Source organism: Felis catus, chromosome C1 (assembly GCF_018350175.1).
Source record: "Felis catus isolate Fca126 chromosome C1, F.catus_Fca126_mat1.0, whole genome shotgun sequence".
Classification (NCBI taxonomy): domain Eukaryota; kingdom Metazoa; phylum Chordata; class Mammalia; order Carnivora; family Felidae; genus Felis; species Felis catus.
This window is the reverse complement of record NC_058375.1, coordinates 221,217,341-221,230,384: the sequence shown is the minus strand read 5'-3', so window position 1 is coordinate 221,230,384 and position 13,044 is coordinate 221,217,341. Positions and strand designations below refer to the sequence as shown.

The following is a 13,044-nucleotide window of genomic DNA, read 5'->3' as shown; positions in this document are numbered from 1 at the left end:
GCCCCGAGACAGAGTGACCCCCGCGAAAGTGCACGGCACCCTCCCCTGCTGGCCTTCCAGAGGGCTGCCTGTCCACACCTGAAGCAAGCCCGCCAAGGTGCCTATTCGCTGCTCAGAAGCCTACGAAGTGAAAGAGGCGCCAGTGAAGAGGTTGTAGAAACAAGATGTAGCTGTTCTGGAGATTCGTTTAATACGCGAGACCGTCTTTAACATATATAAACCAAAACTATAAAAAAAGGAGAGGGAAAGGAAGCTAAAAATCCCATTTAAAAGTTCATAGTAAATATTTCCTTATTTTATTGAATAAACAATTAAGTTCTGAATTAGTACACATCTGTGAATTTATAAATGGCAATTTCAGTGGAAAACAAATTCTGTTAAGTACCACAAAGGAGGCAACATCCGTGTTTTCTTTAGAGAATGAATAAATTAAGTGCGTCAGGAAGTACCGGTTCCTTTCCTCTGCATTTCCTAGAGGAAAGTAGATGTTTTTAGGCCAAAGATAGCACTTTGGGACCTCACAGCACAGCCACCAGACCTCACAGAGGGGCCAACCAGGCCACCTGCACTCCAGCCAGCTGTGACAAGCTCTGTAACTTCAGGACAAGGGCCAAAGAAAAACCCTGGCAGCGTGACTCCATGCCTTGAGAACACACACTGAAATTGTCAATTCTCAACTGTACGCGCCTGGAGAAGGTTAACATTTTTGTCTGTGAAGTAATTGTTCTAGAAATGGATTTCTTTTTTGATGTTCCGTGAACCAGGAGGGAATGGTACCTTGAAGACACAGGCACTGACATCAAATGTCACACAAACACACGGCTCATGGGGAGATGGCCCACGTGCCAGGTGGGTCCTACGTGATTGCAGCCATGACACGAGGGGCGCTCGTGGTGACTCGTGGGGCGGCAGGTGGAGGAGATCGTCACTGAAAATCCACGTATGTCCACACAGGACCCAGTTAGAAAGGACTTTGCAAACAACTATGATGAACAGATGTACAGGTTTCCCTGTAAGCTTTTTGATGTCCTATTTTTATTGTCCATCCATCTACCATTACTGCTATTTCTAAAATGTGTGTTGTCACACACAAGGTACTGTGATGAGGTTGTGTGGTGACAGATGGCGGCCACCCTCACAGCAAGCACACCCGATGCCCAGACTTGTCCAATCACTGTTGTACAACTGACACTAACGTCACATCGTGTGTCAATGACACAACACACTTTGTTAACTGGAAAAGGGGATCCTGACCTAACTCCATACTCAGGGAATTCCCTTGGAACACAGAAAAGGCACACAACCAGACCCAGCGACTCATAAAGTTACACAGTACACACCATTGCCTATTTGAGTGCGGTCAATCTTGCTAACCTGAAACTTTACTATTAGACTTTAGATACTCATATATTGGTGTATGTAAAATACTGGACTTTGGAAACTTAAATACAAAAATAGACTTGATAACTAATATAAATAAATATTCTGCCTCAAGCAGGTGTACTCTCAGAGGTGGACTTCATGGAGGTAACAGGCACTGTCTATGGCCCCAACGCTCCCGTCTGTGATGGGGCTGGTGGGTACCCTCCTGTCGGAGGTCAGGCCTGCATCTGGCCAAGGCAGGCAGCACATAAAAGGAGAAAACCGTTTACACTGCAGGCGCTTTTCAACTACACACTCTCAGCAAAGTGGCCACTGACATAAGAAGTGCTCGTTACAACTCTGCACAGCTCATTCAGGTACGAACATCCATCCTGTGATCCAGGAATAAGGGACCACCCTCCCAAGATGGCCTCGTGCACATGAGGGCTTCCAGAGAAAAGACGATCGTGATCAATGGTCATAAACAAAAGAAAGACCCAACGATGCTTCAGAAAGTACTGACGCTCAATCCGAACTGCTCCAGATATTTTGATATTTGTGGTAAAGCATCTCTTACTAAGATAAAACAGAACAAGGTCACTGCCTGAACTATCTGCTACAAGCAGAAAGGACATAATTTGTAGCAGGAAGCGTCCTTCGGGCTCCCCTTCCCTGGGTTTCTAAAGAACTCCCTATGTGTGGGGGTTACGACCCACCCGGAAGCAAACGGGGTTGGTGGAGACGTGAATGGCAGGCGCCTCCAAGGAGAGCCACGACTGGTTTCCAAGTCACTGACTTCACTAGAAAGGGAGACCTGCCAACCTAAACATAGTACGAACACTCTGGAAGAGAAAAGCTCTTACACATTTCTCCAGACCTTGCCAAAAAGCTAAACCTGAATCTGAACGTAACAGCTGTCCCAGTGGTGTCCACAGAGCGTCTGGGACCGGGCTCGTTTCTCAGCCGTGCTGCCCCACGTGCTGATGGCACAGAGGTGCCAGCCTCGTGGGGCTGCGGGACGAGGGCTGGTGGGTGAGGGCACGTGCTCAGCGGTCCGCACGTCTCGGGGCTCGGCCCCCAGAGAATCAGGGGAAGGGCAGACAGGTGACGGCATAGGCAGGGGCGCGAGCCAGGACCAGGGGCCTGGCTCCTTCTACAAGTCACTGGCACGAAGTGGGTCTTGTCAACGAGAGAAGGTGGAAGAGCGGTCACTGCCACATGTGTTGAGCAGAGTGTGTTTAGAGCCGGATCTGAACAAATCAGGTATTAACAGGCCCTTCAGGAACCAGGGCAAATTCAAGTACATCCCTGGTACTGGAGGATACCACAGGGTTATTGAGGATACCACGGGGTTATTAAGTTTGCATGACTGTCTGTGGCCCCATGAGAGAAGGGGTTACGTTTCAGAGATACACGTAGACATTCTGAGGAAAGGCATCGGCATGTCAGGGCCCACAAGAAAATATTAGAGCACCAAACGCGGAGAAGGAAAAGGGGCAGACGGCACAGGCACGGTCAGACTCTGGTAACGCTGAGTGGGGTGGCAACGGGGGTATGTCTACTCCCTTTTCTGCTTTTGTGTATTTTGAAAACATTCTAAATAAAAAGCTAAAAAATCAACTCTAGAAAATGAAGGCTCACCGGGGAAACAGAACTCCTTTACAGGAAGGCCTGGTAGAAGCTGTCGGAGAACAGCCTTTACTCGGAATCTGCAGGACAAGGGTGGTGTGATGAGGTCCTCCCCCACCCGCCCTGGCTGGCTCCAACCCACCCACGTGGGGCCTGCTGCCTAGGCACCCGAAACAGGACAACTCAGGTTCGCTGAGCCCAACGCCAGGCACTTTCATTAGGAGAGAGGCAGCCCTCATGACGACTACAGCCCAGGAAAAGCATTTTCCATGGAATACAGATTAACTCCTCGCTGCACAGACACAGGCAGGGTTTGTGTCTGAGTGACCCCAAGGGAAAGACAAAGTGTCTGGAACATGCTATTCTAACTTGTGGTTCCTACCTGTGCAACCCTACCACCTTCTCCCTCGCTCACACCGTCTCTTCACAGGTACTGGTCAGCCAACACGAACGACACTGCACCAGACTGCCTCCACGCTGGACACAGGCCAGGTCTCAGGAACAAGGGATAGGATAAGCGAGAAGGACCTGCAGGCCACAGTGATGAGACGGTGCCGCAGGTTTAAGGCAGGTACAGAAATGGAAAATCAACACATTTGGCAAAAAGCCTCTGCTGGTAATCCGGTGAATGCGGATGACAGAGACGGTCCCTGGCGAGAGGCCGCTGGCTGCTGGGCGTGTGCACACGTACTCGCCAGGCGGAGGGTCCGCCATCCGCACACAGGGACAGACGGGAGGCCTGCAGTTACCAAGGGACGTTTAAGAAGCACAGCCTTTAACACGGCCTGTCTCTACTAGGTAAGACCAGAAAGGATAAGCTACGAAAGTCCGATCTGTGAAGTGGGCAGCAGCCCGGGCTTCACGGTGGCGCAGACCAAGGCACCTCGAGTGTGCCCGTCCGGTGGGCACGGCCACCTCAGGCTGTCCATTCCCGTGGCCGTTCCGTCTACCTCAGAAACAGACACTACTAGAAACGGCTGGCGCCCACGTACCACACGCAACCCGACCTGAAGGAAATGACACTCCCGAACGAAGAGTGAACATCTCAGCCCTTGACGTGTGTGGAGCTCCTGGGTGCTGCTGCTTTTTAGTGAACAGCCTCCCCATCGGTGTGAAGCAGAGAGCTCTGGTGAGAGCTTACGCACTTGAACTTTCAGGCGGATCGGTGTGTCCAGTTCTGCTTTTTCTGCAACCCAATATTTTATATCCCGATTAAGCCAGATGGAAGAGAGCAGTTCAAACTTACATTGCATTTTAAACCAAACTTCTCCAAGCCCACTATCCACACACAGCACCATTTCTGGATCTAAAGTCAGTAGACAATGCCCTTGGCGCAGAGAGCGCTGCCGCAGGGCCAGGGACCCCGCCACGTGCAGCTGCAGGGCTGGGCAGGCAGGGGGCCTCGGCCTCCAGGGCCTTTCCCAGGAGCTGGGTTCTGAGGGGCTTACCGGAAATTCTGTGCGGGGCCTGGACAAATCCCACCAGACTGCCGTCCTGATGAAGCTCAGGCAGCAAGCTTCATCTTAAAAAAGAAGCACCAGGCACAATGCACACTGCAGTAGAGACCAACGTGGACCAGAACCGCGTACCGTTCCAAAAGTGGGGCGCCAGTTTCTCGCTGAGTCAACGCGTATGCCAGAGATAAAGCTGCGAAGACTGACTCATCAGCCTCTAGGTGGAAATACTCATCTACTTTATGCCTTTTAACACACCATTCTAAGCAAAAGTTTTAATCCTTTGATATTCAGAACAGACTAAGCAGAAAACTAGAAAAAGAAGAACATCTAGCCTCGAACACAGACTCGCTGCCTAGGTGTAAAGCCACTACTCTGAGCTCTCACCACACTGAGCGGGTGGGGGGTGACCCTGCAAGGGGGCCCAGGGCTGCTCAGGAAGGGTGTTTATCTACCCGCTCTCCTGGAGTCAAATTCTTTATGGTCTGCAGATCAAAAAGGACTCTCTCTCCACCTGTCTGTGCAAAAGGGTTGCTGAAAAAAAGGCTCATGTCTAGTGGGGCCCCGGCCTCGGCGCCCCACGAATCCGTGTCTGTGCTGCTGGAGTCCTCAGCGGTGGTGGGCGGGTAGCTGAGCTGCTCTAACTGGTCGATAATGTCTGAGAGCTGGAAGGCTGAGCTGGCCTCGGAGCGGACCGAGCAGGCCGGGAAGTTGGCCATGGAGCTGGCCTCGGACTGATTGGCCGAGCTGGGAGTGCGCACGGACAGGCCGCTGTGAAGCGGCAGGTTGCTGAGGGAGCTGTTCTCAGACTGGTTGTTCCTCAGCGAGCTGGTCTCCGAGGCGCTCAGCAGGCTCTGCATCAGGCTGGCTTGTGCCTTCACCTCAAACAGCTCCGAGGTGTCTGAGGGGTGCACGTTGCCACCAAAGCCATCCTCTCCCTCAAATTCAAAACCGTGCTCTACGTGCATGTGTATGACCCCCGGGGGGTACCTGTCTGGGCTGGAGGGGGTGGAGCTGGGGTGACCACAGGGAGGGGCCTGCGGGGCTAATGCACAGTAGGGGAAGGAAAATGCCTCCGAGCCTCCAGCAAAGAAAGAGATGTCTGCCGGGTCATCGTCTATGAACTCCTCAGACACCTGCAGCCGGGCATTTGTCAATGTGAAAACAGGCCCCCCACCACCACCACCGCCCTGCCGGCCATGCGGGTGCTCCCCCTTGGTGGGGGACAAACCCACGGTCAAGCCACCGCCACCCCCGCGGTCACTTTTACCAGCAGCTCTACGCTCCCCGCCAGCACCCCCTGCATCTGGGTCTGTGGCAGTGTCGTGACTCTGCCCCACGGGGCGACTGGGGCTGCAACTCCTCACAACGTGACAAAACCCAACACCTTGACAAGGCTGCGGTGCAGGGGGCCCGGGGGACTGGGCCCGTCTGGTGTTGCCGTCGGCCGCTGCTGTGCTGCTCCTCTCTGCGGCTGGCCTCTTGGTGTCGGGAGCCTGGGGCTCGGTGAGGGAGCCACTGCTGTCTCTGAAATCAGGCAGGCCTCGCAGGGCCAGAGGGGACGTAGGAACGGAATAGAAGGAGGCGTCTGCTGAAGACGGGGACGCAGAGGTCCTCAGGCCCTCGGTGAAGGAGACGCTCTGCGGGTCACAGATGAAGAGAAGAAAAGAGGGGCACATAAGATTACAAATCATCATTAGAAAGCTGCAAAGCTAACGGACCCAAGCTCGTACGTCTGCCTCTACTAAGAAGTGCGACTGACCAGACTTTCCCCGTTAGAACTGAAGATTTGTAAACGTAGATAGGATTTCAGAAGGACCCAGGATCATCTGTTTAAAACCCCTTACAGTTTCATTTTTTCTCTTATGCTGTAAGAGTGTCCCGTGCCACCCTGAGGTTGCAGGAGAGCGTGCTGGATACTCATCATTTCCGGGGCAGAGGACAGAGGGCGTGAGCCACTCCATTCAGCTAACGAGACTCTAAAGCAAAGCACCAATAAGGCGACACACACGGCTGCACATGACGCTCATTCCTCGGAGGTCATGGCCAGGCACTGATGAAGCGCGTCGGTAGTACATTCACATGGGCACGCACGGCCGGGGACTCTGCCAGCGCCGGCAGCACAGGAGCCCGGGGCCTTCTGGAAGCACTGGCGTCGCCCCCAGCTCGCGTGAGCAGCTGCTCAGGGGCAGGAGGACCCTGTCCTCACTCACAGTCCCACACGCAAGGAGACGGGGTGAGCCCTCTCTTCTCCTTCCGTCACTGCTCACGTGCCACAAGACAGTCATGCCTCCAGGAAACTTCAGATGACGTATACACACACAACATCGTCAAGACGGTGGTTAGACCAAGGTATCACCAGACAGTCCTGAATGATTTTCTGCGCAAGGAGCGGCATGCGATATGAGCGCAGCGGTGACCGACCAGACACAGCGGTGACCGACCAGAAAGAAAATGGTAGCTTTCAGTCCACAGGTCAGTCTCTCACAGGTGTACATCCCATCGCTTTTTCAATCATCCAACTGTACTCAACATGCTCTTGTGGTTTTTAAAAGACAGTATCAGAACTGAAAGTTTAAATGTAATTTTTAGACTATTCATATTATCTTTTTAATGTTTATTTTGAGACAGGGAAAGAGAGCACGAGTGGGGGAGGGGCAGAGAGAGAGGGAGAGAGAGGATCTCAAGCAGCCTCTACACTGTCAGCATGGAGCCTGATTCTGGCCTCAAAACCCTCAAACCTGAGATCATGACCTGAGCTGAAATCAAGAGTTGTACTGGATGCTCAATCAACTGAGCCACCCAGGCACCCCTATTCATACGATTTTATTCATTCATTTTTAATGTAGGCTGCAGCTCCAATGTGGGACTTGAATTCACAACCTTGAGATCAAGAGTCACACGCTCTTCTGACTGAGCCAGTCAGGTGCCCCCATTTATACTATTTCAAACTATTCAGGGGCACCTGAGTGGTTTAGTCAGTTAAGCTTCCGATTCTTTATTTCAGGTCTGATCGTGATCCCGCGGTTCATGGGATCGGCCCCTACATTGGGCGCTGTGCTGACAGTGCAAAGCCTGTCTGGGATTCTCTGCCTCCCTCTCTCTTTGCCCCTCCTGTGCTTGTGTGCTCTCTTTCTCTCAAAATAAATAAACTTTAAAAAAAATTAAAAAAAAGAAACCATTCATAAATTTTAACTTTGTTTAAACAGAAGTCTTTTAATATCCATTGATTTAGCAAAAAATTCCTAAACGTGAAACATACCTAGAAGAGTTAAGGAATGTTTTTATTTAAAAGATCCAATTAAACAAAGTTTGGGAAACATGAGCTTTGATACATGAGTTACAAGTGCAGCTTCTGGAAATACTGTAACAGTATAAATGACCAACTGTCAACAAAGGCTAACATCGAATGGGAATAAAAACTTCTAAATGTGAAACTACAGAGCTGCACGAGGAGACAGTGACAGCATCACATGAAGAGAGCAAGAGTCTACATACAGTACATATGTGGAAGCTGACCTGTGAGCCTGCAGACAGGAAGACTCTAGTCAAGCACACGGGAAGCACAGGACCAGCCACGTCCCCTCACGCCGGCTCTGCTATCACATTTTGGATTCTGTGGTCAAATGTCTTTCTGTGAAGCATTTGCACGTGCCTCTGGCTATGCCCATGCTTAGTATAGTAGTAATCACGCCAAACACGGATATAAATTTGTTTCCTGCTTTTCACCCTTAACATATTAGCAAAAAAAATCTCACTCCGTGAATATAGTTTAAGTAAATTAGCGCCCTAAGCTGGCATTTTACAGTTTCACGCTTTTATAAAGGTAACATTCAGTGTCTGTTTTCCTGACAAGCAAGCTGAGCTTCCTGATAGACAAGTAGTAGAGCTTGCCTGGAACCCTGCCACCCAGAGACGACACGGGACACTTAGGTTTGTGCCTCTAGCCTGTCCTCTCTGTGCATCTGTCACTTTAGATTCATCACACAGGCTGCTCCACAACCTGCTAGCTCCCCTTGCCAACACATTGTGCGTGTGTCCCAGGCCGCACACCGCTCTCCTGCCCCGGGACTTGTGGCGGTTCCCGGGTACTCCCCATCGAATGGGCACACCTGAAACCAAAACCGTGCCAGTGAGTCACCTAGCACAGGCAGCGTTACAATACCACCGTGGTGCGTCTCAATGCACAAAGCTTTTTCCTTACTTAGGACTCCTTTTCTGCAAACAGCCCCCGGGCTGGGAGTGCCATGTAAACAACAGGACTGATTCTAAGAGTCCTGTTACAACACTGCCAGGTGATTCTGCAAAAGAGTACGGGTGATAATATCACGTATGTTTCAACCGGAAGGACTAACCTGTCTTGGCAAGTCTGCAGTCAGAGCACGAATAGACATCCGAGTCTTGCTGTGTCTTCTGCAAACAGAGAACAATCTGTGAGCCACCGAGCCTGCCTCTCCCAGCACCTGTTCTGAGGGCAGCCGTGCCCCGAGGAAGAGTGCACGTAAGAACGGGGCTAAGGTTCTGATAACATGCCACAGGCACCTGGCTAGAAACAGGCAGTGACAAAAAGCAGGAATTCAGATAAAACAGATGTGGCAGAAGAGGTAAAATTATCCCCTCACGCTGAAGAAAAATTCCACATGCAAAAAACCCATGCATTTTCAGATTCAAAGTTAAGCATACTATATAAAGACATTATATATAAGATACGCTATACAGATTAGAGGCTAAAAAGTAATTATCCGTCTCTGCGCAGAGTAACTATAGACAGATATTAATCCATTATTTAAAAAAAATAAAAGAAAGAGAACTCCAGTGTCAAAATACACGTTTACGTACTTGAGGTGACTACGTAAAGGTTAAAACTATGTAAAATATTAACTTTAAAAGCACATACTCTCCATCACAAAGACCATGGTGCTCACCTCTCATAGGGAACCCTCTTCACCCCACTGTCTCGGACATAATCCACCAGCTGCTTCTGAGTCCTTCCACTGTGAATAAAAGTTCAGATTTTAAAGGAAAGAATCGGCAGCAATTCACAGCATTAATTTTCCAGGAAGGCGAAATAGCACGTGCCAGCCCTCTAAGTTCCCAGAGACATTGTAAAGTTCTGTCTGTGATAAACATAACCGATTTCGCACAGTTTTTATCACAACTGTTTTTTCCACTATCTTACTGGATTTGCTCCCTCCAGTTTCACAGTAGCTGTGTTCTGCATGTAATTCTCTGAACCATTTCACAGTGCTTGCCTGCTGACCAGGGACATGCACACTCTCAGTCCTAAAAGCCGCCAGAGCCCCGCCAACACGTGGTGTGGCCCCACCTGTATCTGAAGGAGGAGCCCCTGCTGAAGAAGACAGCTTTAGCTCTGGGCTGAGGTTGATCAAAGAGTCTGAAGAAGGTGTGATACTCCACACAGATCTTCCAGAAGTTCTTACAGCCGTCTCTACTACCCAACAAGAACTCCAGTGTGTCCTGGTAAGGTCCCTAGATACAAAACACAAAGGTTCAAGTAACTAATTCAAGAAGAAAATTTAGGCAGTATTCAGGCAACAGGCTTTTTATTCAAAGTTAAAAATTAGGAATATTTTTGGGAGACCTGGGTGACTCCATGGGTTGAGCGTCTGACCCTTGATTTTGGCTCAGGTCATGATGTCATGGTTCATGAAACAGAGTCCCGAGCTGGGCTCTGCGCTGACGGCATGGGACTCTCTCTCCCCCTCTCTCTGCCCCTCAAGCGCTCAAGTGCGAGTGCATGTGCACGTACTCCTGCTCAAAATAAACTTGGGGCGCCTGGGTGGCTCCGTTGGTTAAGTGTCCAACCTCGGCTCAGGTCATGATTTCATGGTTCGTGAGTTCGAGCCCCGCATCAGGCTCTGTGCTGACGGCTCGGAGCCTGGAGTCTGCTTCGGATTCTGTGTCTCCCTCTCTCTCTGCCCCTCCGCTGCTCACGGGCACATTGTCTCTCTCAAAAATAAAAATTTAAAATAGATAAATAAACTTAAAAAACTCAGGAAGATTTTTATTCTGAATTATCTATAAAGACTTCTGGTGTCATTTATATTTGAGAAGAAATTTCACTGTAGAAATTACCAGAAAAATACAGTCACCCACGATCGCACAACTGCTAACATTTATAAGTGTATCCTTGCGACACATCCCACCCAGCAAACCAGGGCATTTTGTCTGTGAGGCAATTATTTATATGCTGTTGCCTGCGGAGTTTTGGGATGTGCTGGATGTCTTCACACACATCGCCTTGAAGAAACTACTGCCTTCTCTCATAGCTACTCCTCAGGATAAGTTCCTAGAATTGTTACACTGAGCTTAAAACAATGCATATTAAAAAAAATTATTTATTTACTTATGTAATCTCTACATCCAACATGGGGCTCAAAGTCATGACCTCGAGAACAAGAGTCACATGCTCTTCCGACTGAGCCAGCCAGGCGCCCCCACAATGCACATTTTTGAACCTCGTGACATATTACTAAATTATCTTCCAGAAAGACTATCCTACCCAGACTCCTGTATTCTGTCTTTAAAATCTAAGTGCTGACGGATACAAGCTGTAACTGCCATGGGCAGGTGCAGCCGCAGCCCTGAGCCTTGATGGAGTGTCACGCTGTGGCTCCAGCACACTGGGCAGGGACGCTCCTCTTTCCAACTTGTCCCAACAGCCCCAGAACCCTTTCTTTCACTCACGGAGTAAACGGCAGCCCTTTACCTGATTTTGTGTATGTTTTCAGCATCCCTTATCCTTCCCTCCCATCCCTACAGCAGATACTTGAGTAAGAAACAAGCCCTCCTTCCTGGCTTCTACAGAAAGGAAACAGCCAGGCAGCCCAGGAACCTGCTGTTGGACAAAAGCTCTTGCTAATCAAGTGCCTTTTAAAAGCTTCAGTAGAGCCTTCTTCTCAGCTGGTTCAGGGCCTAAATCTCCCACCACTGGAAGCCAGTCTTCGCTGACACAGCCTCTTAAGCCTCAACCGCAGCGTTCGGCTAATCTACTCTCATTTCCTAACCTCCTTTGTACACTGGGAACGTACCAATGTGGACATCTTCGAATCGTTTCAAGTACTGGATTTTTCCTAACTATCACACTTATAGAGACATTTACTTTTTTCCATCTTTACCCATTTCAGTAAATTCATATGTAATTATTACTTTATTGACAGACAATCTCAAATGAAAGGAGTACTTATTTTCTGAAAATCAAGACTTCTCCATTTAGAGCACGTAAAAGGTCAATTTCTGAATCAAAGAGACAGGAGAATACTGGGAACGTCCCTCAGCTTACTTGTGACAGAAGCTCTAATGCTAATGTGCTGTAGGCCTTCAGACCACAGCCTCCTTACCTAGAGAACAAAGAGGCTCAATAAACAGACTGTTCTCAGCAGCCCCTGGGAGCTTCTCTCTCTCACCCCAGACCCGGCTAAACCTGAAAGCCAGCTGGGAAGAGCTGTGTAAGTGGTCCCTGCCCAGAACGCTGACCCATCCTCAGCGGCAGCCCTACAGGGCAGATTACCCAGAAGCCCTTGCGCACAATTCCAGATCCCATCCTTAAACTCTTGTGTGCATGGCGCCAAAGTGCTTTATAATTTGAAAAGTCAATATTCTAGCAGAATAAGTTTTCTTAAAATTTAGAAAGTGCTCAAAATCGTACTTACACGGACCTCTGGGTGCAGTTTGATGAGAAACCTTTTCCTCTTGAAGCTGAGTTTTCGGACTCTGGACCAGTTAAAAGTGTTAATTTTGGTGGTGCCCTGAAATCCAAGAGATGCACACTCAGACACATTTATAATCCAGACAGACACACACATTTTTTCATGAAAAGAGAAGATTTTTTATTTTTTAATATAGATTTTTGAAAAAGAACACAACCAGGGGAGGAGCGGAGAGGGAAGGTGGGGTGGGGAGGACCTCTGTCAGCACAGAGCCCAGCGTGGGGCTTGAACTCACAAACTGTGAGATCATGACCTGAGCTGAAGTTGGATGCTCAACCGACCGTGCCACTCAAACGCCCAGAAACAGAGAAATGTTTAAATTACAAACTTACCAGATAGCACAACAACCCACTTGATACTTTACAATTATATTTGGAATGACTCTGAATTAATATGTCAACACTAAACATACAAATCTGCCTGTTTTAGGAAAAGTTGATGTTTTTGATACGGCCCTCCTACAAATTACTATTATTATTTTTTAAAGTATATTTACACACAGAGAGTGTGCGTGCACGTGAGTAAGCAGGAGGGGGCAGCGAGGGAGGACAGAATCCCAAGCAGGTTCTGCGCCGTCCGCGCACGCAGAGCCAGACTCGAGGCTCGATCCCACCAACTGTGAGATAATGACCTGAGCCGAAACCAAGAGTGGGACACTTAACTGACTGAGCCACCGAGAAGCCCTCCCCGTTTTTAAAGTTTATTTATTTAGAGAAAGAGTGAGAAAGAGAGCAGAGACTTTCTAACTTTTAAACCTGAGCAGCCGGCAGCACTGCTCTCACACGGATTTGTATGCAATGACCCACGGTGTAATTAGAAACGTCAGGCAGGGCCTGAGACAGAACCCAGGCATTGTGGGCCCCATGCTC

The 13,044-nt window shown here is 49.3% G+C and overlaps 1 protein-coding gene across 6 annotated transcripts in view; it reads right to left on the bottom strand.

Moving 5' to 3' along the window:
- FARP2 (FERM, ARH/RhoGEF and pleckstrin domain protein 2) overlaps nucleotides 1–13,044 on the bottom strand; it is a 105,709-nt gene that overhangs the window by 30,980 nt on the left and 61,685 nt on the right. For 5 of the 6 annotated variants that reach the window (XM_023260008.2, XM_045034746.1, XM_045034747.1 and 2 more), the window contains 5 exons: nucleotides 12,119–12,214; nucleotides 9,772–9,935; nucleotides 9,371–9,439; nucleotides 8,801–8,858; nucleotides 5,833–6,085 (listed from right to left, as the gene is read on the bottom strand). In XM_023260008.2, the coding sequence (XP_023115776.2) occupies nucleotides 5,833–6,085; nucleotides 8,801–8,858; nucleotides 9,371–9,439; nucleotides 9,772–9,935; nucleotides 12,119–12,214 (640 nt within the window). The remainder of the gene's footprint in view (nucleotides 1–5,832; nucleotides 6,086–8,800; nucleotides 8,859–9,370; nucleotides 9,440–9,771; nucleotides 9,936–12,118; nucleotides 12,215–13,044) is intronic. The other variant, XM_045034745.1, reaches the window with a different exon arrangement.